The sequence below is a fragment of the Moschus berezovskii genome, chromosome 1 (assembly GCF_049115385.1).
Source record: "Moschus berezovskii isolate FMDL1 chromosome 1, NW_MosBer_1.0, whole genome shotgun sequence".
Lineage (NCBI taxonomy): Eukaryota > Metazoa > Chordata > Mammalia > Artiodactyla > Moschidae > Moschus > Moschus berezovskii.
In genome coordinates this window covers 92,974,444-92,999,871 of record NC_142460.1, presented here as the reverse complement: position 1 = coordinate 92,999,871, position 25,428 = coordinate 92,974,444, and the positions used below count along the sequence as shown (strand labels likewise).

The following is a 25,428-nucleotide window of genomic DNA, read 5'->3' as shown; positions in this document are numbered from 1 at the left end:
TGGGAAAGGAATTCAACAAGGCTGTGTATCTCTCACCCTGTTTATTTAAATTGTATTCAGAGTACATCATGCAAAATGCCGGGCTGGATGAGCTACAAGCTGGAATCAAGAGTGCAGGGAGAAATATCAACAACTTCAGATATGCTGATGACACCACTCTAATGACAGAAAGCAAAGAGGAACTAAGAGCCTCTTGATGAGGGTGAAGGAGTGGAAAAGCTGGTTTAAAACTTAACATTAAAAAATGTGAAGTGATGCCATGGCATTCTCTCCCCACGAGAATGTGACTTTTTAGATAGTTTGACTCAAGAACCAAGTCTGTGCTTCTGAACAGATTGTTATATATAATTCTTACAGAATAGTGTAAACCTGAGTGCTCAGTCACTCCATTGTGTCTGACTCTTTCTGACCCTTGGTGAACTATAGCCCACCATGCTCTTCTGTCTATGGGATTCTCCAGGCATGAATACTAGAATGGGTTGCCATTTCCTCCTCCAGCAGACCTTCCCAACCCTGAGTATCACACGGCAGTGGCAAGAATCAGGTTTTTTATGCTCAGCATCATCTATCTTTGAGACCAGCAGTGGCAGCAATGCCCTTTAGAGGGAACCCAAGGGCAAGGCAAAACCATGGAAGGCCATTTACTTTGGGCAAGTGGGTCATTTCTGCTCCTGCTCTGGATGGCTGCCTTGCCTCAGCTAAGTTAAACCAGTCACTCCATAAAGAATTCATAGCAGCTACTTGTGGTCTTTTCTGACTGATGTATTACTAAATATGTAACAATGCATCTACATTTAAATTGCATTTAAGTTTTCATAAGCTATGTAAACAATGGGCTTACAAGGTGCAGTGATGAAAGAATTTGTCTGACAATGCAAGGGACACTGGTTCAATTCCTGGGTTAGGAAAATCCCCTGGAGTATGCAATGACAACCAGGTAAAGAATCCACCTACAATGTAAACAATTACGGCCCTTCAAAATCAGCTATCCAGGGGCTTCGCAGGTGGCACTAGTGGTAAAGAACCAGCCTTCCAATGCAGGAAACATAATGAGATTCGGGTTTGATCCCAGGGTCTGGAAGATTGATCCCCTGGAGGAGGGCCGGACAACCCACTCCAGCATTCTTGCATGGAGAATCCCATGGATGGAGGAGCCTGGTGGGATATAGTCCATGAGGTAACAGAGTTGGACAAAGCTAAAGCAACTTAGCATGTATGCAAGGACTTCTCCAGTGGTTCAGTGATTAAGAATCTGCCTTGTAATGCAGGGGAGGCAGGTTTTACCCCTGGTTGGGGAACTAAGATCCCTCATGCCACAACTTGTGAGCTCACGCACAGAAACTGGGCACTGCAATGAAAGATTCCACATGACCCAACAAAGACCTGACACAGCCAAATAAATTTTTTAGAAAATCAGCTATCTATACAACTGAAGTAAGGGCTACTGAGCTGAAAGTTGTTTCAAGTTAACTCCCTAGGAGTTGATGGGAAAGGCTGAAAATCCAGCTGGGTAATTACCGAGCAAAATAGCCTCTGTGACCCTTTCTAGTCTAAAAATGAGTTATATAGTATTAACGGAGACAAAGATAAGAAAGGGGATGCCATACACTGAATGTTTTTGTCTCCCCTAAAATTCATAGGTTGAGACAACCTCCAATATGACTCTATAAAGAGGTGGGGCCTTTGGGAGATGATTAGGTCATGAGGGTGCCCTTGTAAGAGAGACCCCAAGAAGTAACTTTGCCCCTTCCACCATATGAGGACATAGTGAGAACAAAGCTATAAATGAGGAAGAGGGACCTCACCAGATATCAAATCTCTGGCACCTTGATCTTGAACTTCCAGCCTGCAAAACTGTGAGAAATAAGCTTGTTTATAAGCGACTCAGTGTATGATACTCCATTAGAGCAGCACGAACAGATTAAGGAGAGTTATAAAAAATTGAAATTGTGCATTTTCACATGCAAGCTATGGTGGCTACTGCTGTGTACACCCATTTCCCCTTTATTAACAAGTCTGATTTTGTCTGGGGAAGCAATAGCTTTTTACAACTCTTCCCCAGAATCTTTTGCAGCTAGGAGATGCCAAGTAAGTTATGGCCAGTGAGACAGAAGCTAAGGGTTTCTGGGAACATGTACTTTACTGACATAGACACTGCTCCTTCCTGCTTTCCTCGTGCCTTCTGCCCATGTTTCTTCTTCCCGCTTGACGTGAAACTGGAGGTGGAGCAGCCATTTTGCATCTGCACGGCCAGGCATAAGGATACAGGCCTCCATGCAAAGAATGGTGGAGTCAAATTAAGGACAAAGTCCAAGTACCTGGTGGCATTGCTGAACTCCATGAAACCCAAACCACCAGTGGACTTTTTTTGTGGGACTTACTGCTTGTTCATTCACTCTTGGGTACCTGTTACTTATAGTCAAACTGACTGTAATAGATATATATAAACCAATTCCCAAAGTATGTTTTTTCTTTAAAAAACCCCTTTCAGGAAAATGATTATACAACCTATAAAACACAGAGTGCATCATGTTGCAAGTTGGGCAATACTACAAAATAAGATATGCAATTTCATAGTGTATTACCAAACAATGATGTACTGGGAATGTCTTCATATAATACTTGAAATGTAATTTCCTTAAGATGTATTATGCATACATTTTTCAAAAGATGAAGTATGGGGAAAGGGCAGATGGCTCTGCAGCATTCTCAGTTCATTAGCCCCCTGCCTGCTACTGCATTATCATAAAGGACTGTCCAATGAGGACGGTTTTAAAAAGTGACAGATCACACTTACTGAATGCTTAATATGTGCTAAGCACATTCCAAGCATTTTATGTGACATTAACTCATTTGACCCTAAAAATCCCTATGATGTAATACGCACTTTTATCACCCAAAACAAATAAAAAGAAAACTATCACTTCAAAGTAGCATTTTTAGAACACAGTCTACTAATATGGTTACTAGTTAAAAGCATAAATGGTTCTCCCACTGGCAGTAAAATTTAAAATTATACACTCCTATTTTTAATTAGAAGAAACTCCCAACAAATAACTGTATGATGAAACCAAGTTTAAAAAAAGCTTTAATAAAGCTCTGTTTTACAGTGTTTATAGTGATGGATGAAGAAATGTGCAGCAAGAAATACTCAAGTACTTAGATTTCTTGTGTCAAGACCAGGGTCACCTGTGCTTTGTCATTAAAATAAATATTGAAACAGGACACACAGTGGCACACAGTGGGGAATATCAGTAGTAAATTAAGCATATATGAAAGGAAGTGGAAAAGTATTAATATTTGATTGGCTGCAACACAAGTTATATGAAATTGGCTGATCCATGTAGCACCCAATAGCCCATGGCCTAAATTTATTTTTCAACGATGTCTTGGTTTTCGAACATACCCCAAAAGATCTACAGATGAACAAAAGAAAAGGTAAAACATTTACATACTTTTCATATTATCAAGAAGAGTGTAATGAAAACTGTAGCAATGTCTATAGTAAAAAGTCAAATGGTTTAAGTTTATTTTTTTAGTTTATTGAAAAACAAAGCTCTTCAACAAAGTTACTAGCAGCAAAATTTATAGTATCCTAAAGAATAAGGAATACTGAATGTGATTAAGATGTCTTCTAGCTTCAACCACAAAACTCCTTAAAGATTTTAAAGACAATATATTAATCAGAATCAGATTGTACTGTTAGACTTTCTTTAATCTTATGGCCCAGATCAAATAGTTTTTGAAAATGGTGCACTTCTTTTCTACATTTAAAAAATATAGCAGAAGTCAAGGTAAAGTAGTTAAAAAATAGAGAAAAACATTTTTTTGGGCAATGCATTCATAGCAACACTGTATATATCTACAGATCTAAAAATGAAAGATGAGAATGTATGTGGTACTGTTACTCCATTTTGACTGTTAAAAAAAAGGGGGAGGAGCAGCACAAGGGTAAATTTTTTCACCTGTTACAGAACATACACTGAGATCTGTGGATTAAAAAGTAATGAGATATCTTTTAAACAAGTATACCAGAAATTATACATCCACGAGTGTTGTTCCTTTCAAAATAATCTTCTTGGGTTACAAATTTATACAAAGGCTATCAATATATACTGAACACATTCTGTTTTCTAGAAAGACTATCCTTTTAGTCTTTTCCTCTAACCAAAAACTAAAATGCATAGGTTAAAATGTTATCACGGTGACAGGCTATATAAATCTCAAAAAAAAAAAAAAGAGGTACTCATCAACTCTTAATTTCTGACTAAGAATTTATGCCTTTTTTAAATAGAGCTGGCTTTCTTCTATCACTCTGCACATTCCTAGATAAGTCTTTCTCCTCTAGTCTTTCTGCCCATGTTAATATGCTCAAGAACATAAACATATTTCAGAGCTAAAAATTATCAGCAAGGCAAATCCATTACTCAAATGTACACTGCAAATTAAGTTCTGAAGAAATTTTTAAGAATTTGCTCTTTTTATCCTCATCACTCTTCCTTCACAACTGCCAAGTTTACCAAGAGCTGTTTGCATATTTTATATTCAGTGTTGAAAACATAATCCTACTGATTAAAAGCTTACCAAAGCTACACCTACATCACATTCTGAACCTTAGCTTCAAATAAGTATCTGGTCATAACATTTTTAAAAATCGATGAAGGAAAGTCCTCTACTTTGTACAAAGGAAGACTGATAATGAGTAGAATCGTGGAAATCCTCAAATACACCAGTAAGCCCATTAGTTACCTGTCGAGGAAAGTCATCTTTTTGATGTTTTGAAAATCTTGGAAATTCAGTGAGTCTGAGATACTGGTAAGGGTATTTTCAAAGACATGCTGATGGTAGATGCAACATGATAATGAAGAGAAACAGCAAGTCTGGTCTCCGTTAGTTAGAACAGAAGGACAGGTCAAAGGCACAGCAGAGTTAGGATCAAAGTGGCTTGGAGACCTAGGAGGTGGCAGAATACTGAGAATGGGTCCCTGGTGAGGCTGGTCACCAAGAGGAAAAACATCTTTCACTGAGACCAAAAGGAAGACAAAGAGAAAAACTCACAGAATGTTAGCTGTAAGGGAGAAGTTAAGTGTTGAGATGGTGAGGTAAAAGGGTTGGGAGTCAGGTGATAGACAGTTTGGAGAAAAAAAGAGAAAGGAAAAAAAAAAAAAGACCCAGAAGTGAAATGAATGAGCAGTGGGCAGCACCAAGCGTCCCACTGAGAATTAAGAAAAATCAATGTGAAATGTTTGGTGCAGTTCCAGACAGTGTTATACTTAAGAGTGAACAATTCCAGATAACTAAAAAAAAAAAAAAAGGACCTATTTTGGCTTGAATATTTGTGTCTGCCCCTGAATTCATATACTGAAGCCCTAGCCCTTACTGTATTGAAATTTGGAGATGGAGGTCTTTGGGAGGTCACTAAAGTTAGATGAGGTCATAAGGGTGAGATCTTATGATGAGATTAGTGTTCTTATAAGAGAGAGACTGCTCTTTCCAAGTGTACATACATAGAATGGGGTTCAGGGAGCACACAGCAAAATGATGGCACCTACAGGGCAAAAAGCCTCACAATGAAACCTACTTTGCCAGCATCCTGATCTTCAAGTCTCTGGGCCTGTGAGAAATAAATTTCTGCTGTTGAAGCCACTCAGCATATGATATTTTGTTATGGCAACCTGAGGTAAGGAACAACTCTTTAATACACCAGGGGAGGATACTGGATTTATGAAACAAGACCAGAAACCTATAAAAAATCAAAAAGGAAGAATGACGTTTTGGAAATTAAAAACACGAGGTAGTTCCCTGGCCCTCGAGTGGTTAAAACTTGGTGCTTTCATTGCCATGGCCCCGGGATCAACCCCTCGTTGAAGAACTAAAAAAAATCTCATCAGAAGCACAGTGTGGGGGTGAAATACAATTGAAACAAGAAGCGACAGGTGCTGTGTGTTCAGAACAGGGTCAGAGACAAAACCAAGGAAACTGTCCCAGAAAGTTAAAAACAGAAGGCAAAGGGATAGAAAGCAGGAGATAAAGAGAAGAAAACCAGGAGATGAATGCTGGAATGCCAGAAAGAAATAACGCGGAGAAAAGGTGGCAATTATTAAAGAAATAATATAAGAATTTACCAGAACTGAAGGAAATTAGTCTTTATCAACAAGGCCCGCCAAAAGCTAAACATATAGACCCTCTCCAAGGTTTCAAGGTAAATCTTCAGAACAAAAACTCCAGAGAGGCAGAAAAATGCATTACATAAAAAGATGTTATCAGAAATGACAGGTTTTACAGATAAAATAGAGACTTCAAAATTCTCAAGGAAGATGATTTCCAACCTAAAATCCTGTATTATCGATTAAATGAGACATTTTCAGACATGCAAGGTCTTAAAAATCTTAACCCATATGCACCCTTCCTTAGGACACTAATGAAAGATGTACTTCTTCAAAATGAAGAACAAACCAAGCATGAGGAAACAAAAAATCTAAATTCAGTCGAAAAGTGAAACAGTTTCAGATGCCAGAGGACAGAAGAGTGGAGAGCAAGAGCCCAAACTGAAGCCCTAATCAGAAAAAGGAACAGTCCTTATCCGAGACATTTGATTGTATAGAAAACAGCCTTCAGAGGGCTTTTGCAATGAGTCTGGAAAAACAGTGATGGGAACATAGAAACTTTCATAGGAAACCAAAGACAAGACTGACAATAAGAAAAGCAAAAAGCTGAACAAGAAATGACATATGTGATAATAAATTACTCAAATGATCAACACTCCCACATAGTATTGGGTTAAAAACTGACCACTAATCAAATTTTGCCACCCTTCTTAATTGGGAGAGTAAAGGGAGTAAAAATGGGAAAATGGCATGGTAATCAAATTCTCAACTGTAGCAGTAGGAAGCTTCTAGACAAAGTAAAATATAGAAATATCAAAAAATACCAGTATAAGTATATAATTTAGAAATCTGAAAATTAATGCTTGCTAAAACCAGTTCAAAGTTAAAAGCAGATGCCTCTGTGGAGCAGGACTCTGCAGTGAGGAAGCTAACAGCTGAGGACTGGCACTGTTTGTTATGACTCCTTAAAGATTATCTATGCATATTATTTTGCTAAAAACCTAAAAAACATGAGGCTTAAAAAAGACCTTTCCCTTCATTGTTCTACTCCTCTTCAAAAGATAAAGCTTATTAAAAAATTATTTGCATAAAAAATAATTCTCTAATTTTAAAAAGTCACAAATTTCAAAATAGTAGTAAAGCATGTATCAAGCTCCTACAAATAATGCTTTTCAATCAAATCAATCACCCAGGCATTTTTAAACTTTTCCTAGACAAACGTTTTGAGTGTTTGCCATAGTTAAAGAAATACATATGTCAGAACAGCACTAAGCAGTTTTATAGTGTAACAAATAGATTTTAAGCAGTCATTGCCTACATCCTCATACTTTTCTATGTATAATTTTGTTTTTTCATCCTGAACTCTATAATGCATGTTCTCCATGTTAGGATACCCAACATTCAAATTAAATGTGTATAATGAAATGATGTCTTAGAAAACTGCATGTTTCATTTTGAATAAATTTATTCTAAACCTGATTTAGAAGAGGGAAGACTCATGCTTATTACTCAATGATTTCTGAAAATCTTTCTAATTTGGAGCTCTGTAATACATTCATAGTGCCGTGACACGTTTAAAAAATAGTCATCCTTAAAAATACTAGAATGTTCTTTGAAAACCTATTACATATATTCTTTTAAGCTACTCTGATCTAAAGAAAGAATTAAAGTTTATGAAAAGGGAAAATAAACATTAAAAAGTTTATTTCTAGCCCTGAAAGAACAAAATTATTGAACAAGGTCATCAAATACAGTAGTTAATGTCAATGTAACAATTAAATAATTGAATGGGATTAAATTAAAAATAATTCAATATAAAATTTGAAGACAAAACAGAAAACAAGTTACTTTCACTTAATTCCATTTCTAGCTACCAAAAAAAAAACAAACCCCACAACCCATAAGACATTCCTACCAAAGATGTTCAATTTCAAAATTAATTCTCTGCCTAACACAGAATGAAAGTATGTTTGACAGAATTATCATACATTTTTTTCTCTCCATTTGGCAACATTCTAGAATTGTGAGTGAGAAAGACTCCAGTTCTCTCAAGGCCAGGCTGGTGCTCAGTTCTCCTCTGTAATCCTCACAGTATTTACCACGGCGTCTTTGTCAATGTTGTCAATAAATGTGTTAGTGAGAAATAAAATCTGTGTGTGTATGTGTGTGTATTTTCTTTTTCCCTTTCTTACACATACTCATATACCTGTGGGGAAAAACTGATTTTAACTGTTTCTCTATTGTGGGAGCAGTTGAGACATGGAAGACAACCTGCTTTTTATATTACTATGAATTTCACTATAAAAAACCTCAAAGAAGTTTCACCTGGACTTCAGCTATATTCTATAATGATTTTAGACATTTCACTCGATATGAATCTCAGTATATTTTTTAACTTTTAGACTAAAAAACTAATGCAAAATTTTTAAGCACCCATTTTGTTCTAATTAGAGCTACTGCCTGATCAGATATAAAATTACTCCAAACTAGAATACAGTATATATAAACAAATATGCATTTATGTGAGCCCTACAAAGAAATACTCATAGGTAGTTTTAAACTGCTCATTAAAGGCACAGGGTCATTTAGGACTGTGGTAACTAGATACATCTTAAGCAGCTTAATATTTATATATTGAGGGAAAGAGAATTCATATTACGTGCCAGGCACTCAACACATAAAGACAGAGTTGTGTTAGCCTTAGTTTCCGATGCTAGCACAATCACTCAACTTGTTTTTTACTATTCTAGATAGGATAAAATATTCAATATTTTCATGGTTTCCCAGTTTTAACTGTCCCTAAAAGCAGCAAAAGGAACAGAAGGTAAAGGAAACTTTTAGACTGCCGGAGAGTCTGAAATATAATAAATACTATAGTAATATTGCCTTAACAACAAAAGAAGACTACTAAGGTAATTTTTAGATTTAAATGAGAATTTTCATTCTAAAGCAGTGACAAAAAGGGTAAATACAAAAGGCAGTTATTAAGAAAAAGCCATGAATCTTGATTCAGATATAATTTTTCTTGCAACAAGATGTGAACATTTTAATTTAAAATTAATAAATCACAATTCTGTATTGCTTTTAAGATTAAGATTATTCAAAAATGACACAGTTCAGAATTAACCAAAGTATATTTCTATTACAAGTTAGTTTATCCAAGTAAGTAAAGAATAAACCACAGTGTAGCTCCCTTAACCTAGGAGTCAGGTTTTAATGACAAAGTCCGTTGCCAGCAATGGACATGCAGGTAACCATTAGAGAAGTTGTAAATACAAACCCAAACTGCTTCTATAAACTGAAAAGATCTTTGTTGAGTCACAGGCAAAAAAATGGGGCACTGGCACTGCATCCAATTAATATGGTCTTTATGATTTTTGTATAGAAGTGCCTTCTAGAGTGGTCATGAGGATCACAGTCTTGTGTCATTTAGTTGGTTTTCTATTTCACTGGTAGCATCTTCTTTATTATAATCCATCCATCCAACTATTTACAAAGAATGTCCAAATCTGGAACTCAAGAGACACTGCAGCTTTCCACCAGATAAACCAGCTTTTACTGTAATTTAGTAATAGCTGTAGAAGGCCAATATAATCCAGAGAAAAATAAACAATCAAACTGAAAACAGAGACCATTAAGTGCTCTAGATACAAATTTCATGAATTATTTTACTTGTTTTTGTGTAACCTTCCAACAATGCATTACCAATTAAAAAAAAAAAAACCCACAAAAACCAACCACCAGCCATTTCTATCCTTATACCTATATCTTAACACAAATATGGTGGGAATGATAGGAAATAAAACTATTAGTTCTCCTAATGCACTTCAAAACATCAACATTATTTTTACTCACAATTCGTATTATTGCAGGATGGCAAGTAGGTGTGAAGTCAATTATGAGTGAATGGTGGGAATAAAAAGCCAGAGCCAAACCACAGATTCTTCTCTTTTACGTGGCTCTTGCCATGTCAGAAGGGAAATACTGCCTTCAAAAGTCAAACAAGTGAAATGACCAGCGAAGAAGAGGGCAGGAGAGGAAGGGAGAAGAGAGGGCACTCTAATAATTAACGCGACAGGTCACAGACCTTTCTTAAATCTTTAAAATAAAAACAGTATTGCTATTAACAAGCACATTTCATTATTCCTTCTTTCTCCAGTTTTTTACATGAATATTATTTACTTATTTGAAAAAAATCAAAAGTAACTCAACATCTCAAATGACCCATGAATTTACTGAGAAGTACTTTGTCACTTAAGTTCTCACAGACAGCAGAATGTGGATAATGGGTTGGGAACAACGTTTATCACAAATCTCTACCGTTTACTGGTCAGAAGCTGCATCTCTAAGTAACTGACATTTCTCTTCCATGAATATAATCTTATCTAATTATTTTAGAGCTCACCAAAGTTCAAGTCTCTCACTTTGTCTGTTAACTCCAAATATTTTTCACCTTTAAATGGAAAAAAATAGTTAAGTTTTAAATTTTAAAATTCAATGGTTATTATATTATTTGCCATGGGAAGGGAGACGGAGGAGTAAGGTGAGAGAGGGTTAATTAAAAAACAAACAAACTAGCTAAACTTACAACATATACAGAAACTTATTTCCAAAATGAAGGGGAAAAAAGAAGGAAGAGGAAAGTAGTGGCATAAAGTCCTAAAGCAAAGTCTGAGGAGGACACAGGAAGGAAAAAAACAAAACTCTAAGAACGTATAGTCAATGGGATTCTTTTTTTTGTTTCAATGATTTAGTTATAAATATAGATCATTAGTCTTCTCTCTATACATGTAACAAATGTCAAACAACTCACTACCATGAAATTTCTAAAATTGACTCTTTCACATTTGCTAAAAAAAGGTAAAAATCACATACTTTTCTTCCCTTCAGCTCAAATTCTAAACTGAAATATTAGATGCAACAATAGCTGGTTCTAACTTCTATACAAAGTTAAACCATACTGAGTTCCTTTGCCAATTTAAGGAGCTACATAATTTCTATCACACTTGCCTCCAATTTAGGCATAAGAAACACTTCTCAAAGCAATTCAAAAGGAGAAAGTCAAGGAAAAAGAAAGCTATGAAGAAGAGAGAAAAGAAGACTAGCAGATAAAACAAATACTCTGAAAAACTCAAATTGGCCATTCAAGTATTGAAAACACCCCAAAAGGGACAATGAATGGGATCTATTATAATGATATCAGAAAAATAAAATGCAAATCTCAAGCATGATAAATGGCCCTGATGGGCTTTCTGCACAAAGACGTAAGGCTAGTGATTCAGTCCACAATTCCTTTTGGACCCGAAAGTTGTCATTCTGTTTTGCAATTTTTTCTTGGTTGTCTTCAGGAAGTAATAGTTTATTTTTTTTTTTCTCCAGGTTATGCAGACCATTTCTTTAAACCCCAAAAGAATAATAATTTTCATATATTAAAAGACTTCTTTTAGAAAATGGAATAAAGAATTTGAGGCCACGGCAATGCTATTAACGGTTACTCTTCATTGCTTCTTTAGCTGCCATAATCAGTGGTGTCAAGCTGGATAACGGCTTGGCCAGTTTCAGGAAGGGATGCTGCCAGAAAGAGCAGGAAGAAATAAATGTGTAAATGTCACAAGTTTAGAAGCTAAATATCTTTTTTCAAGTAAGCCTTAAAGACTACTTTATAGATCATAATTTATTTAACAAATATTTCAACACCTATATAAAAATCAACATAATCAATACATCACTTTCATGGTTGAAAGTGTATTCTTTTTAGTTCTTTTAGTACTATAAAAACTCAAATGATTCAGATACCCATGACTACAATGAACTGGTGTGAGAACTGGTAATATGTAAAAACTCATATTCTTATTCCAGTGTCATGGGTATTTTATTCCCAGCAGATAAAATCCTAAAATGCAGCAGCTGCCATGCTACTGGTGATGAAAGAACAGTGAAATATACTTATTAACCCTATGAAAACTTTCTGCTGGCTATTCAAAAAAGTCAACTTTTCCCCCAAATAGTATTATTTCCAAACTCACCTGTAACAATTCTCTGGCTGAACCCCTTTTCTCCACATCCATCTCCAAACATCGATTTAAGAAATCCCGAAATATTGGGGAAAGCTTCTCTGGATTCTGAAGTTCTGGGGTTCCATTAGTTGCTATCAGGTACAAGGCCTAAAAACACAAGAATAACTTTGACATACTTGAGACAGTTCAACAAAGTGAGAAAGTACTTTAAAAGTTACTTAAAGACAACTGCCATACACACTAAAAGTAAGGTTCTTATTTCTACCCATTTTGGTTAAATATTTTAAACTTTATATTTAGATGTTATATTTCCACTGACTTCTTTTTCAAAATTATCTTCACCCTTTTCTTTTTTTGGATTACAAATACACATTGGCAAAAAAAACTACTATAATACATAAGGGTATAAAGAAAAATGACCACAATTTCACAATTAACAAATAGTATCTCATTTATCTTTCTTAAGACTTTTTTTCCAAGTTATACAACATTTTAAAACAATGAGATTTGTTGAAACCTTTTCTAAAAAATTTTAAACTAGCGACAGCTATATAACTCTAGATAAACAGATGAAACACACAGGATTTTTAAGGCGGTGAAAATACTCTTTAAGATACTTTAATAAAGGACACATTATTCAATACACATTTGTTCAAATCCACAGGATATATGACATCAAGAGCGAACCCTAATATAAATTATGGAATCCGTAAGATAATGATGTGTGAATTTTAGGCCATTCTGTCAGGTCTGTAGTGCTATCTCATTTTTGTTTTAATTCATTAGCAACTCACTAATGATATGATGTTGAACATCTTTTTACATGCCTTGTTTGCCACCTGTGATCTTCTTTGATGAGTTGTCTGTTCAAATCTTTCGCTATTTTTACATTAGGATGTTTTCCTTGTTGAATTCTAAGAGTTGTTTGTACATTTTGGATAACACTTTTTATCAGATATGCAATTTAGAAATATTTGGAAATATTTTCAATATTTGTCACTGGTCATTTCATTCTCTTAATAATGTCTTTCTCAGAGAAGATTATTCCAATTTTAATGAAGTCCAATTTATTATTTCATGGATCATACTTTGGATAAAGTATCAACCCAAGGTCACCTAGATATTCTACTGAATTATTTAAAGATTCTGCTGTATTAACAAAATGCCATCAAAAAAAGGATATCAGTTGACACAAATCATCGGTATATGAATGTGTCCATTTCCTTGTTACCTAAGTTCATTTCTCTTTACATGACATTTCCTTCCAAATTTTCATTTAAAAGTTCCATTCTAAGAAATAATCTCTGAGCTAGCAGTTATTTTCAAGTTAAGATCATAACACTGTTATGAGCTTAGTCTACACTTTCATCAAAAAGGATTAAGAGAGAAGTCCATACCTATGGTTGATTCGTTGCTGTTTGACAGAAAACAATGATATTCTGAAAAGTAATTATCCTTCAATTAAAAAAATAAATGAAAAAAAAAAAAAAAGCAGTTGCAGTAGGTACTTCTCCTCTCCAAAGACTTAGTAATCTTTTCTCCATTTCAGGATAAATCTTATTATACTCCTTACCTTCATTCATATTAGTGATTATAAGCAGCCCAGGTCTCCCAGTTATTCCTCAGTTTCTCCATTCTAATACCCATTTGGTTCAGCATATTCCCCTTTCTGGGTCGAATTTTTTCACACAGTTCTCCCTGCCCCCCTCCACCCCGAATACTTTTCTTATTGAGGCCTGGTTCTTCCAGGAGGACTGGGTCTCACCCACTGCTCTCCACATCTCTGTACTTATACATCTGAGCCTGGAGATCAGTGTTCCTTTGGCTACTCACTGCCTCTTTGAGCTCTCTCCCTCCTATTCTGTAATTTCTGGGCTTTCAAACTCATATCTACTTTTCCTTGTTTTAAACATCTCCCAAACACTGTTACTGTCTCTAACATGACTCATATTCATGGCAATTTCAGTATACAAAGATGCTTGCTACAGTTCCCTGATGTCCTCTTTGATGTTCTTGTCCGTTCACCTGCCTTGGCCACACACATCCCATGGTCACATGCTATGCCATCAGTACCAGTAACTGCAACTATTAAATCTCAATTGCAGTCTACCTCCTACCTCTCTCATTCCTAGTACCCCAATGCCAGCAATTCTTTGACTCCAATGGACTTAAATTCCCATTGATTTTCCAGTGTCTATCATCCCTTTCACATGATCACTTCTTTGACCTTCTCACACTTCATAGTATTCACTTGGCTAAACATGGCTAAAATTCTGCCTACTTCTTGCCTATACCTATGCAGCTAAGTATGGGGGAGGAAAAAGATACACCCCTGCTACTGGCATCACTAACCTCACAGGGGCCCTTAGAGCTTCCAGCATTCACACTAGATATCCCTGTTTCACTCACTCTCCCACTCTCCTGTCTCTGTTCCAAGACACCACTCATTACGTTCAGTTGTCATGTGTTCTAAGGCTCCTCTTGATTACAGCAATTCCTCAGACTTCCTTTTTGACAAGTTTGATAGTTTGGAGGAGTACTGGTCAGGTTTTATATTGTATGATGCCTCTCTACTGGAATTTTTCTTTACCTTTTTATCTCATGATTAGACTGAGATTATGGCTTCTGGGGAAGAAGATCAAAGTTAAAGAGTGCCAGGGCTTCCCTGGTGGCTCAGTGGTAAAGAATCCACCTGCCAATGCAGGAGACACAGGTTTGATCCTTGTGTCTGGGAAGTCCGAGAATATCCCTGGATAGTCTGGGAATATCCCACATGCCGCTGAGCAACTAATAAGCATGTGCCACAACTACTGGGCCTGTACTTTAGAGCCTGGGAGCAGCAACTATGGAAGCCTGCGCACCCTAGAGCCTGTGCTCCGCAACGAGCGAAGCCACCGCAATGAGAAGCTCACTCACCACAACTAGAGAGCAGTCCCTGTTCACTGCAACTAGAGAAAAGCCTGGGCAGCAGCGAAGACCCAGCATAGAAATAAATAAACTAGCCATCTGTATGTCTTCTTTGGAGAAATGTCTGTTTAGTTCTTTGGCCCATTTTTTGATTGAGTCACTTAGTTTTCTGGAATTGAGCTGCAGGAGCTGCTTTTATATTGTGGAGATTAATCCTTTATCAGTTGCTTCATTTGCTATTATCTTCTCCCATTCTGAAGGCTGTCTTTTCACCTTGCTTAGAGTTTCTTTTGCTGTGCAGAAGCTTTTGATTTTAATTAGGTCCCATTTGTTTATTTTTGCTTTTATTTCCAATATTCTGGGAGGTGGGTCTTGGAGGATCCTGCTGTGATTTATGTCAGAGAGTGTTTTGCCTACGTTCTCCTCTAGGAGTTTTATAGTATCTGGTCTTACATTTAGCTCTCTAATCCATTTTGAGTTTATTTTGGTGTATGGTGTTAGGAAGTGTTCTAGTTTCATTCTTTTACAAGTGGCTGACCAGTTTTCCCAGCACCACTTGTTAAAGAGACTGTCTTTTGTCCATTTTATATTCTTGCCTCCTTTGTCGAAGATAAGGTGTCCATAGGCGCGTGGGTTTATCTCTGGGCTTTCTATTTTGTTCCATTGATCTATATTTCTGTCTTTATGCCAGTACCATACTGTCTTGATGACTGTGGCTTTGTAGTAGAGCCTGAAGTCCAGCAGGTTAATTCCTCCAGTTCCATTTTTCTTCTTCAAGATTGCTTTGGCTATTCGAGGTTTTTTGTATTTCCATACAAATTGTGAGATTATTTGTTCTAGTTCTGTGAAAAATATCATTGGTAGCTTGATAGGGATTGCATTGAATGTATAAATTACTTTGGGTACTATACTCATTTTCACAATATTTATTCTTCCAATCCACGAACACGGTATATTTCTCCATCTATTAGTGTCCTCTTTGATTACTTTCACTAGTGTTTTATAGTTTTCTATGTACAAGTGTTTTGTTTCCTTAGGTAGATATATTCCTAAGTATTTAATTCTTTTCGTTGCAACAGTGAATGGAATAGTTTCCTTAATTTCTCTATTTTCTCATTACTAGTGTATAGGAATGCAAGGGATTTCTGTGTGTTGATTTTATATCCTGCAACTTTACTGTATTCATTGATTAGCTCTAGTAGTTTTCTGGTAGAGTCTTTAGGGTTTTCATAATCAGAGAAATGCAAATCAAAACCACAATGAGATACCATTTCACACCAGTCAGAATGGCTGCTATCCAAAAGTCTACATGCAATAAATGCTGGAGAGGGTGTGGAGAGAAGGGAACCCTCTTACACTGTTGGTGGGAATGCAAACTAGTACAGCCACTATGGAGAACAGTGTGGAGATTCCTCAAAAAACTGGAAATAGAACTGCCATATGATCCAGCAATCGCCCTCCTGGGCATACACACCGAGGAAACCAGAATGGAAAGAGACACGTGTACTCCAATTTTCATTGCAGCACTGTTTATAATAGCCAGGACATGGAAGCAACCTAGATGTCCATCTGCAGATGAATGGATAAGAAAGCTTTGGTACATATACACAATGGAGTATTTTTCAGCCATCAAAAAGAATGCATTTGAATCAGTTTTAATGAGGTGGATGAAATTGGAGCCAATTATACAGAGTGAAATAAGCCAGAAAAAAAAACATCAATACAGTATACTAACGCATATATATGGAATTTAGAAAGATGGTAACCTGAACCCTGTATACGAGACTGCAAAAGAGACATAGGCATATAGAACAGTCTTTGGGACTCTGTGGGAGAGGGTGAAGGTGGGATGATTGGGGAGAACGGCATTGTAGCATGTATATTATCATAAGTGACCAGTCCAGGTTCGACGCATGATACAGGATGCTTGGGGCTGGTGCACGGGGATGACATGGAGGGAGGATATGGGGAGGAGGGAGGTGTGAGGGGGGTTCGGGAAGGAGAACACATGGACACCCGGGGCGGATTCATGTCAATGTATAGCAAAACCAACCAATATATTAATGTAAGGTAATTTGCCTCCAATAAAATAAATTAAAAAAAAAAAAGAAATAAATAAACTAATTTTTAAAAAGAGTGCCATTTTCATGACATCATATCAAAGGTATATCAGCATGATTTACCACTGATGATACTGAGCTGATCCACTCTGTTTTAGGTAATGTTTGTCAAGTTTCTCCACTGTAACATTATTCCTTTCTCCCCCTTTTCAAACTGTGCTCCTTGGAAGGAAATTCTCTGTTTGCAGCCTACACTTAAGGAAAGGGTAGTTAGGCTCCATCTCCTTTGAGGTGGAATATCTACATACTTCATTCAGAACTATTCTGAATGGGAGATTTGTCTCTTCTGCCGTATTTAATCACTTTTGTCATTTTACATACATATAGGCTCTTTCCTCCTGTCACTGTTATATTTAAACAGTTTTATTTTTTTAAGATACGTAGATAAGAAAAATATTTTACATATATACCAACATAGTTACTACTTCTCGTGCTCTTCATTTCTTTGTGTGGAACCACATTATCTTTTTCTTTCTGCTTAAATGACTTCCTTTAATATATCTTGTAGTATAGATCCACTGGTGATAAATTCTTTCAACTTCTGTATGTCTAAGAAAACCTTTACTTTACCTTAGTTTTTACAAGATTATTGGCTGTAGATTTCTTAGTTGACTGGTCTTTTTTTGTTTTAAAACACATATGAGAACACCTAAAGTTGTCTCACAGCTCACTGATACTATTTCATTTTTTTAAGTAATTCATTTCAGTCCTTATTTTTCACATTAAGTTTATTATTACATCTATGATCATTAAATCACTAATCTACATTATATTATCTGCCATTAATACAACCTCAAACTCTCTAGTTATTACCTAAAAGTTAGATTTGAATTAAAAAAAAAAAACCTTTCAAATGTCTCTACTTAACTCTTTTAACATCTGGAATGCAACTATTAAAATTATTTTAATGACCTTGTACATGAATTCTTTTATCTGTGTCAGTTCTGGGGTGGTTTCAATAGATTGATTTTCCCCCTCATTATGGGTTGTATTTTTCTGCTTTTTTTAAACTGCCTTGTATACTCTGACTTGATTATTTCGGTGCTTACTGCTTTTGAACTGTGCTGCTGGAGAAGATTCTTGAGAGTCCCTTGGAGAGCAAGGAGATCAAACCAGTCAATCCTAAAGGAAATCAACACTGAATATTCATTGGAAGGCCTGATGCTGAAGCTGAAACTCCAATACTCTGGCAACTTGATGTGAAGAGCCAACTCATTAAAAAAGACCCTGATGCTGAGAAAGATTGAGGGCAGGAGGAAAAGAGGATGACAGAGGACGAGATGGTTGGACGGCATCACTGACTCAATGAACATGAATTTGAGCAAACTCCAGGAGACAGTGAAGCACAGCCAAGTCTGATATGCTGCAGTCCATGGGGCTGGAAAGAGTTGGACATGACTGAGTGAATAACAACCAATTAACTTATAAATACAGATGCAGCACTTTCAAAAAAAGTTGATAAGTTGAATATATCCAAAAAAACTAGGATCAATGCTTAACTATGCAGCGCCTCAGGATGCAAACCATATCTCTTCCATTGTCTGTCTATGCCCATTAGACCTGGTGACCTGATCTCAGAGCTTTAAAAAATTCTATAGCTAACAATTTTATATTTCTATCCTGGATCCCAGACTTCCACATTCAACAGCCTATTCAAAATATCCACATGGACACTTCGATATCTTAATAGGCACCTCAAACCTAACATGTCCAAAACAAGTTAAAAATGTTCCTTCCTGATCTGGCCCCTGCCACTGCCACTTCTCTTCTCTACTTGCAGTCTTCCCCATTTCAGCCAAGGAGAACCTCAGTTTCATCACTCCAACTGCTTAGGCCAAACTCCTAGGAGCATCTCTTCCTCTCTGTCATGTAGGCTCTCCTTTCAAAACACATTCAGAATCCAACTACTTTTTCCAGCCTCCCCCAACACCATTCCGGTCTCAGCTATCATCATTTCTTGCCTGGATCACTGCATCAGTCCCCTAACTGGTCTTCCTGCTTCTGCCTTTGCCTCTCTTGAGAATCTCTTCTCAACAAAGTAATCCCATCAAAATCTAGGAGTAATCGTGTTAAAACAGAAGGAAGATCACTTTCACTTCTCTATTCAGTACTCTCCAATAGTCTCCTCATCTTACTTGTACAGAAGCCAAAATTCTTACAAAGGCCTAAGGTACCACAGTTGGCTTCATGTCTTAACTGATCCACCTTTTTTCTCCTGCTCTGTACTCAACTGTAGGCTAGCTATGCTGGAATCCTTAAGGATCTTTGAATACATAAGAAATGCTCCTGCTTAGGGCCTTTACATGTGACGGAAATGTTCTTCCCTTAAGTAACTTATTTCCTATGTTCAAATGTTACCGCAGTGAAGCCTCCCCAACCATTCTTTTGAAATTGGACAATTGACTCTTTGCCTACCAGTCCCAGTACTTAAGGGTTCATCATTTAACATATTACATATTATTTCTATTTTTAAAATTGTATTTCTCCTCCTTTATAGTGGCAGAAATTTCTGTTGGTTCTTTAAGACTGTACCTTGCATAGCACCTTACTGATCTGAGTGTCTTGAGCAAGTACTCAAATCAGTGTTTGCCAAACACATGAATGAACCAGTTTGGGGTTTTAAAAACTGTTCTGCAGTGTTCTAAAATTAATCACTTCTATGTAAGTACTTTAATTGCTCAGTTGAACTAGAATCTCTGCAAGAGGATGAAAAGCACTAGGAAAATGAGCATCAAAATCCAACGCAATCCCAACAGAGCACCTTCTACATATACTGATTACACTGGCCTCTGTAGCTCACTTTACAGCATGTCCAACTTATTTTGAAAAAAAATTTTTTTTTAATTTCTGGCAATAAGTCTGTAGTCATATATGGTAATTTAAAACTTTAAAATAATTACTTCATTGAGAGGTAATTCACATCACCCTTTTAAAATGTACAATTTAAGGTCTTTAGCATATTTGCAAGACTATACAGCTATCACTAATGTCTAATTGCAGTACATTTTTATCCTTCCAAAAAGAACACTCACATGTATTACATTTCCTCCTCTCTTCAGTCCCTGTAAACCACTAATCTCCTATCTCTATGGATGTGCCTGTTCCATGGACTACATAGTTGGCTGATCCTCATTATTTGAGGATTCCATATAGGTGAATTTACCTGTTCACTACAATTAATCTGTAACCCCCAAATCAATACTCTCGGTGCTTCTGTGGTCATCTATAAATATCTGCAGAGAGATGAAAAGCAGCGTACTGTTCAGTATTCCTAAGGGCAAGAAGGCAATGATGTGCCTTATGGAGAAAATGTACTGGTTTGATAAGCCAAATTCAAGCATGAGTTACAGTGGCTCTAAGTCCAACATGACTGAATCAACAATATATATTAAGTAAAGTGTATTTAAACAGAAATAGATATAAAGCAAAGTGAGGTACTGATCAGTTGACAAAAATGTGATCAAGGCAAGCAGGAACCTAGCCCTACGCTTTCTCTAGAAGCAATGGTTCAGTATTTAATTCAGTGTGTGCTGTTTTATAGAACCTAACTACCACAAATGAGGAATCAATACTGTAAAGGGAATCTGACAACATGTCGTCTTTTACGTCTGACTTCTCTCACTTCTCATAATGCCTTCACAGTTCAATGCTGCAGTTTCTGTACATCTGTCCCTTTACTAAGGCTAAATAACATTCGACTGTATGAATACACTACTTCTGTTTATTCACTCATCAGGTGACAGACATTTGGGCTGTTTCCCCCTTTTGGCTATTATGGATAACGCTGCTATGAACATTTGTGGACAAGTTCTTGGGTGAATATATACTTTTAATTCTTTTGGTTATTTACCTAGCAGAGGAACTGCCAAGTTACACGGTAACTCAATGTCAATTTTAAAGAAACTGTCAAACTGTTTTCCAAAGTGCTATACCATTTTACATTTCCACTAGCAATGCATAAGGGTTCCAGTTGCTCCAGATTCTCACCAATACTTATCATTTTCTGCCTTTTTTATTACAGTCAATCTAGTAGGCATGAAGTGATTTTATTGAGGTTCTGATTTGCATTTTCTTAATAACTACTGATACAGTTACATATGGTAATGTAAAAGAAGGAAGGAAAGAGGGGAGGCAGGGTGGGAGGAGAAGGGAGAAGAGGAGGAAGGGAGGAAGGAAAGGAAGGAAAAAAGAGAAAGAAGGAAAGCTGGAACTCTACCTCAGCTGCAGGAACATGAAACCGTTTAAAGTCTACTGACTTCATCTCTTTCTGGGGACCCTCACTCTTTTGTCTGAATGTGGGCTTTAACACTGCCATCTACCCAGCCTTCTCACAGATGGGATCCTGCTTTCCTCTTTGTACCTGGGGGTACAGAGGCCAAAGTTCAAAGTCAATAACCTGAAGGTTATATCTAGAGTCTCTTAATTCTACAGAAAACTGAGCAAATTCTTATTTATGTGCAAATTTAAGAAACAATACAGCTTATCAAAAAATTATAAACTCTTTAACCTAACACATTCAACTCAGTAACTCAGAAGCACATATTTTTTAGAAATAGAGTGAGAGAAGAGACTGGGTTTTTTTGGGTTTTGTTGTTGTTGTTTTTAATCAATTTTGTATCCTAAATCCTTGGCCAGTGCCTAGCACGTGCAAGTTCTAAATTAATGATTTAAAGAAAATTATTTTCTGAAAGTAAGGTTAGTGTTTAACTGGTCTTACCCTCAAAGGATTTTCATTGAGGTATGGAGGCTCTCCTTCTACCATCTCAATAGCCATGATACCCAGAGACCAGATGTCTACTTTGGGGCCATAAGCTTTCCGTGTAACCACCTCTGGTGCCATCCAGTATGGCGTTCCAACCATGGTACTCCGCTTACTCTGCTCAGGGGTGATCTGGGCACAGAAACCAAAGTCAGCTACAAAACAAAACAAGTACAAAACATCTTGAGTTAATGGTGTCCATGGGTTGTTTCAGGAGTTTATATGACTTAACGAATTATATTTGAGTATTCAGTCTCTTAGTTTTTAAGAATGTATTAATAAAGTAAACCATAATGGGCTTACAGATATTTTGATGTTATATACTCTCACTTTTTAACTTCTACTTCCCAAAAGAAGAAGGTAAATTATTAGGAAGGTTTTTATTCTAAACAATTAATTTTATCCTAAAACTTTTAATAAAGTTGAAAAAGATCTAAAAAAAAAAAAAGTTACCAAAGCTGGACACCAAAATTGTGTCCACTGTCAATCAGGCAAAGGTCAGGAAGTGGACACTACTTTTGAAGAAAAAAAACAGAAGCTAGAATTAATAAGAAGCATATGAGTCAGCAAGAAAGCCCAGAAAAAGAACACATTTAACTGCAACTGTACCCACAAGGTCTTCACCAGCATTACTCTATTCCAACTACCTCATTTTGTAACTGAGGAGCAGGATACCTAATTTAGAACCCAGCGTTAATTCAGTAGGAAAGTCAAGATAAGAATCTAAAACCGTTTCCTTCTTTCTACTATTAAACTCATTCTATTCCACATGTAAATACTGTTAACATTTAGGACTGTAAGTTCTGAACTTTTGTTATGCATTTCCAAATATACAAAAAATATCTACAAACTGCTTGGTTTATTTTACTTAAATATTTTACTTAGGATACTTTGTAAATTGCTTTTTAAAACTATTTTTAGAGATCTTTCAGTATTACTATACTAACCTACCTTATTACTGTAACTGCACAACTGTACAGAACATAAAAATACCATAATGCATTTAACCATTTCTGTACTACTAGATTATTTCAGATATTGTTGGTTTTTCTTTACAAGGTTGCAGAGAACATTTTTGTGCTTATTGCTGTGCATATGTTCAGCAATTCTATAGTAGACAGTCTTAAAAAAGCAATTGTTAGGTCAAATCATAACATTTATAGCGAAAATGAGTGCCTATAAAACTGTTTCAAGTACCTCATAAGAAAAAACAGACCACATTATAACTTTATGATAGGTACATTTATTATTATGACTTCCATTTTACAAATGGGGAAACCGAGGCACACCAAGATCATTCATCTAGTGAGTGGCAGAGCCAGGGTAAAATATTATCCAAAAAGGTCAAATTTAGTTTACCTGTGTATTCACCAAAAATGTATGAGAATATCAACTTCTAGTTTTCCCACTAAAATTACAATTATTAACTATATATTTTGACCATCAAATAGAAACTAAATCCTCATTCTTGCAGTTGAATAACCTCTGAAGGATTTTTTCCCCCCACTTTTTAGCTGGACTACAGAGCTTATGGGATTCTAGTTCCCCAACAAGGGATTGAACTCACACCCCCTACATTGAAAGTGCAGAGTCTTAACCACTGGACCATCAGGGAAGGCCCTGAAGAATCAATTTTAAAAAAGAGATGTTGAAAAAGGAGCCAAATTCTCTAGGCAAAGAGAAGAAATAGTTTTTGGTCTCCTGATCCAAGAAATGTCTTTCATTTTGCATAGTTGGAGAAACCTCAGTAGAAGTTCTTGAATTCTCCAGAGGGCATGGTTGGAACTGAGATTATAGCCAGCAGAGGAAGAAAGGTTTTCTTTTCCCCATGACTCTATCATGTCTGATACAGAAGACAATTAGGAAAAGGGGTTTACAAATGATTTTCTCCCTAAAAATCTCATCTCTGATGTCTGGGTCACACAGGCCTCTCCTAATTAGACCACCATCTACCAAATTCAAAGAAAGATGAACAGCATAATGAGAAAAATCTACCCCAACAGGTAGCAGACACAAATCCAAGTTTATATGTTTGGAAGACAGCACAGGCACTGCTCCTCAGTGTTTTACATTTTTAGTACTCAGAATAATTCTCTGAGATAGGTACTATTATTTTCCTTATCACACAAATGAGGAAACAAACATAAACAGATTACATAATTTCACCCAAAATTATTCAGCAAGTCATAGTAGATCCACTATTTAAACTCAAGCTGTCTAGCTGACGGTCCATATCTTTTTAGTACTGTTCTCCCCCATTCCATGTATTGTCATAAAAATGTTAATAGCAGGAAAGAGTTTTTACTTAAACAAAAGGCAGAAAATTGTAAGTAACATATAAATGTTATCGGTTCACTTGCTACTCACTAAGTTTAACAGATCCTTCCATGCCCAAAAGCACATTGTCACTTTTGATGTCTCTGTGGATCACTTGATTAGCATGTAAAAACTCCAATGCCTGTAAACACTGAACAGAAGAAAAACACCTATCAGTGAAATAGTCCATGAAAAGTCTAAGGGAAATTCATATACACTACTTATCTGAGTACCACTTCTCGTATCTAGCAGAAGACACTCTAATAATACATTTACAGAGAAAAAAAATTCTGTCACATGCAAAGTTACAAAAATAAGACACCTTAAATAATTAGATCCTGCTCTTCCTACTCTTGGAGATAAATGGCAACCCACTCCAGTACTCTTGCCTGGAAAATCCTATGGACAGAGGAGCCTGGTGGGCTATAATCCATGGGGTTGCAAGGAGTCGGACACGACTGAGCAACTTTACTTAACTTCCTACTCTGGTCTTATCCAGAAAAAACTATTAAATAATGTCTTATCTAGTCTTATTTCTGCCACAGGTTATTTAATACCATAAGAATATCACTTAGTCTTCAATGTTCTCATTTATGAAATGAATGGGTGGGTCAATATGATGTCTAGGCCTGTTCAGGTTTAAATTTAAATGTCTAAAGGTACGCAGCACTTGGTAAACATGCACAAGGCTTTGTAGATATCATTTCAACAGTAATGGGGGCTTCCCAGGTGGCTTAGTGGTAAAGAATCCACCTGCCAAAGCAGGAGCCACAGGAGACGTGGGTTTGATCCCTGGGTTGGGAAGATTCCCTAAACGAGGAAATAGCAACCCATTCCCGTATTCTTGCCTAGAGAATTTTAAGGACAGAAGAGCCTGGCAGGCCACAGTCCGTGGGGTTGCAAAGAATCGGATATGACTGAGTGCTAACACTTTCACTTTTCAACAGTCAAGGATAAACTCATAATCATTCCTATCTGAATCTGAGATACTCAGAAGTGTAATCAATATCACTGGGTAGTCTGGTTCTCTCCGGTTCTTCAGTGTGCTGTAAAATGCTTCTTCCTTTCTTCTACAGTAGGTTTTATATTAAGCTACATCCATATCCTAGATACTGTGCCATATTTCAGAAAGCACTGAGTCAGAAGAGCAGAAAAAGTACTCTCACTTCCTTAAAAACAGAATGAGATTAAATTTTTAAAAT

At 36.4% G+C, this 25,428-nt stretch overlaps 1 protein-coding gene across 2 annotated transcripts in view; it reads right to left on the bottom strand.

Moving 5' to 3' along the window:
* Nucleotides 1-9,123: 9,123 nt before the first annotated feature.
* Nucleotides 9,124-25,428, bottom strand: part of PAK2 (p21 (RAC1) activated kinase 2) — an 87,598-nt gene continuing 71,293 nt past the window's right edge. For both annotated transcript variants that reach the window (XM_055405016.2, XM_055405094.2), the window contains exons 12-15: nt 24,278-24,377; nt 21,869-22,065; nt 12,134-12,271; nt 9,124-11,678 (exon numbers count right to left, since the gene is read on the bottom strand). In XM_055405016.2, coding sequence (XP_055260991.1) covers nt 11,592-11,678; nt 12,134-12,271; nt 21,869-22,065; nt 24,278-24,377 — 522 coding nt within the window. In that variant the 3' untranslated portion in view covers nt 9,124-11,591. The remainder of the gene's footprint in view (nt 11,679-12,133; nt 12,272-21,868; nt 22,066-24,277; nt 24,378-25,428) is intronic.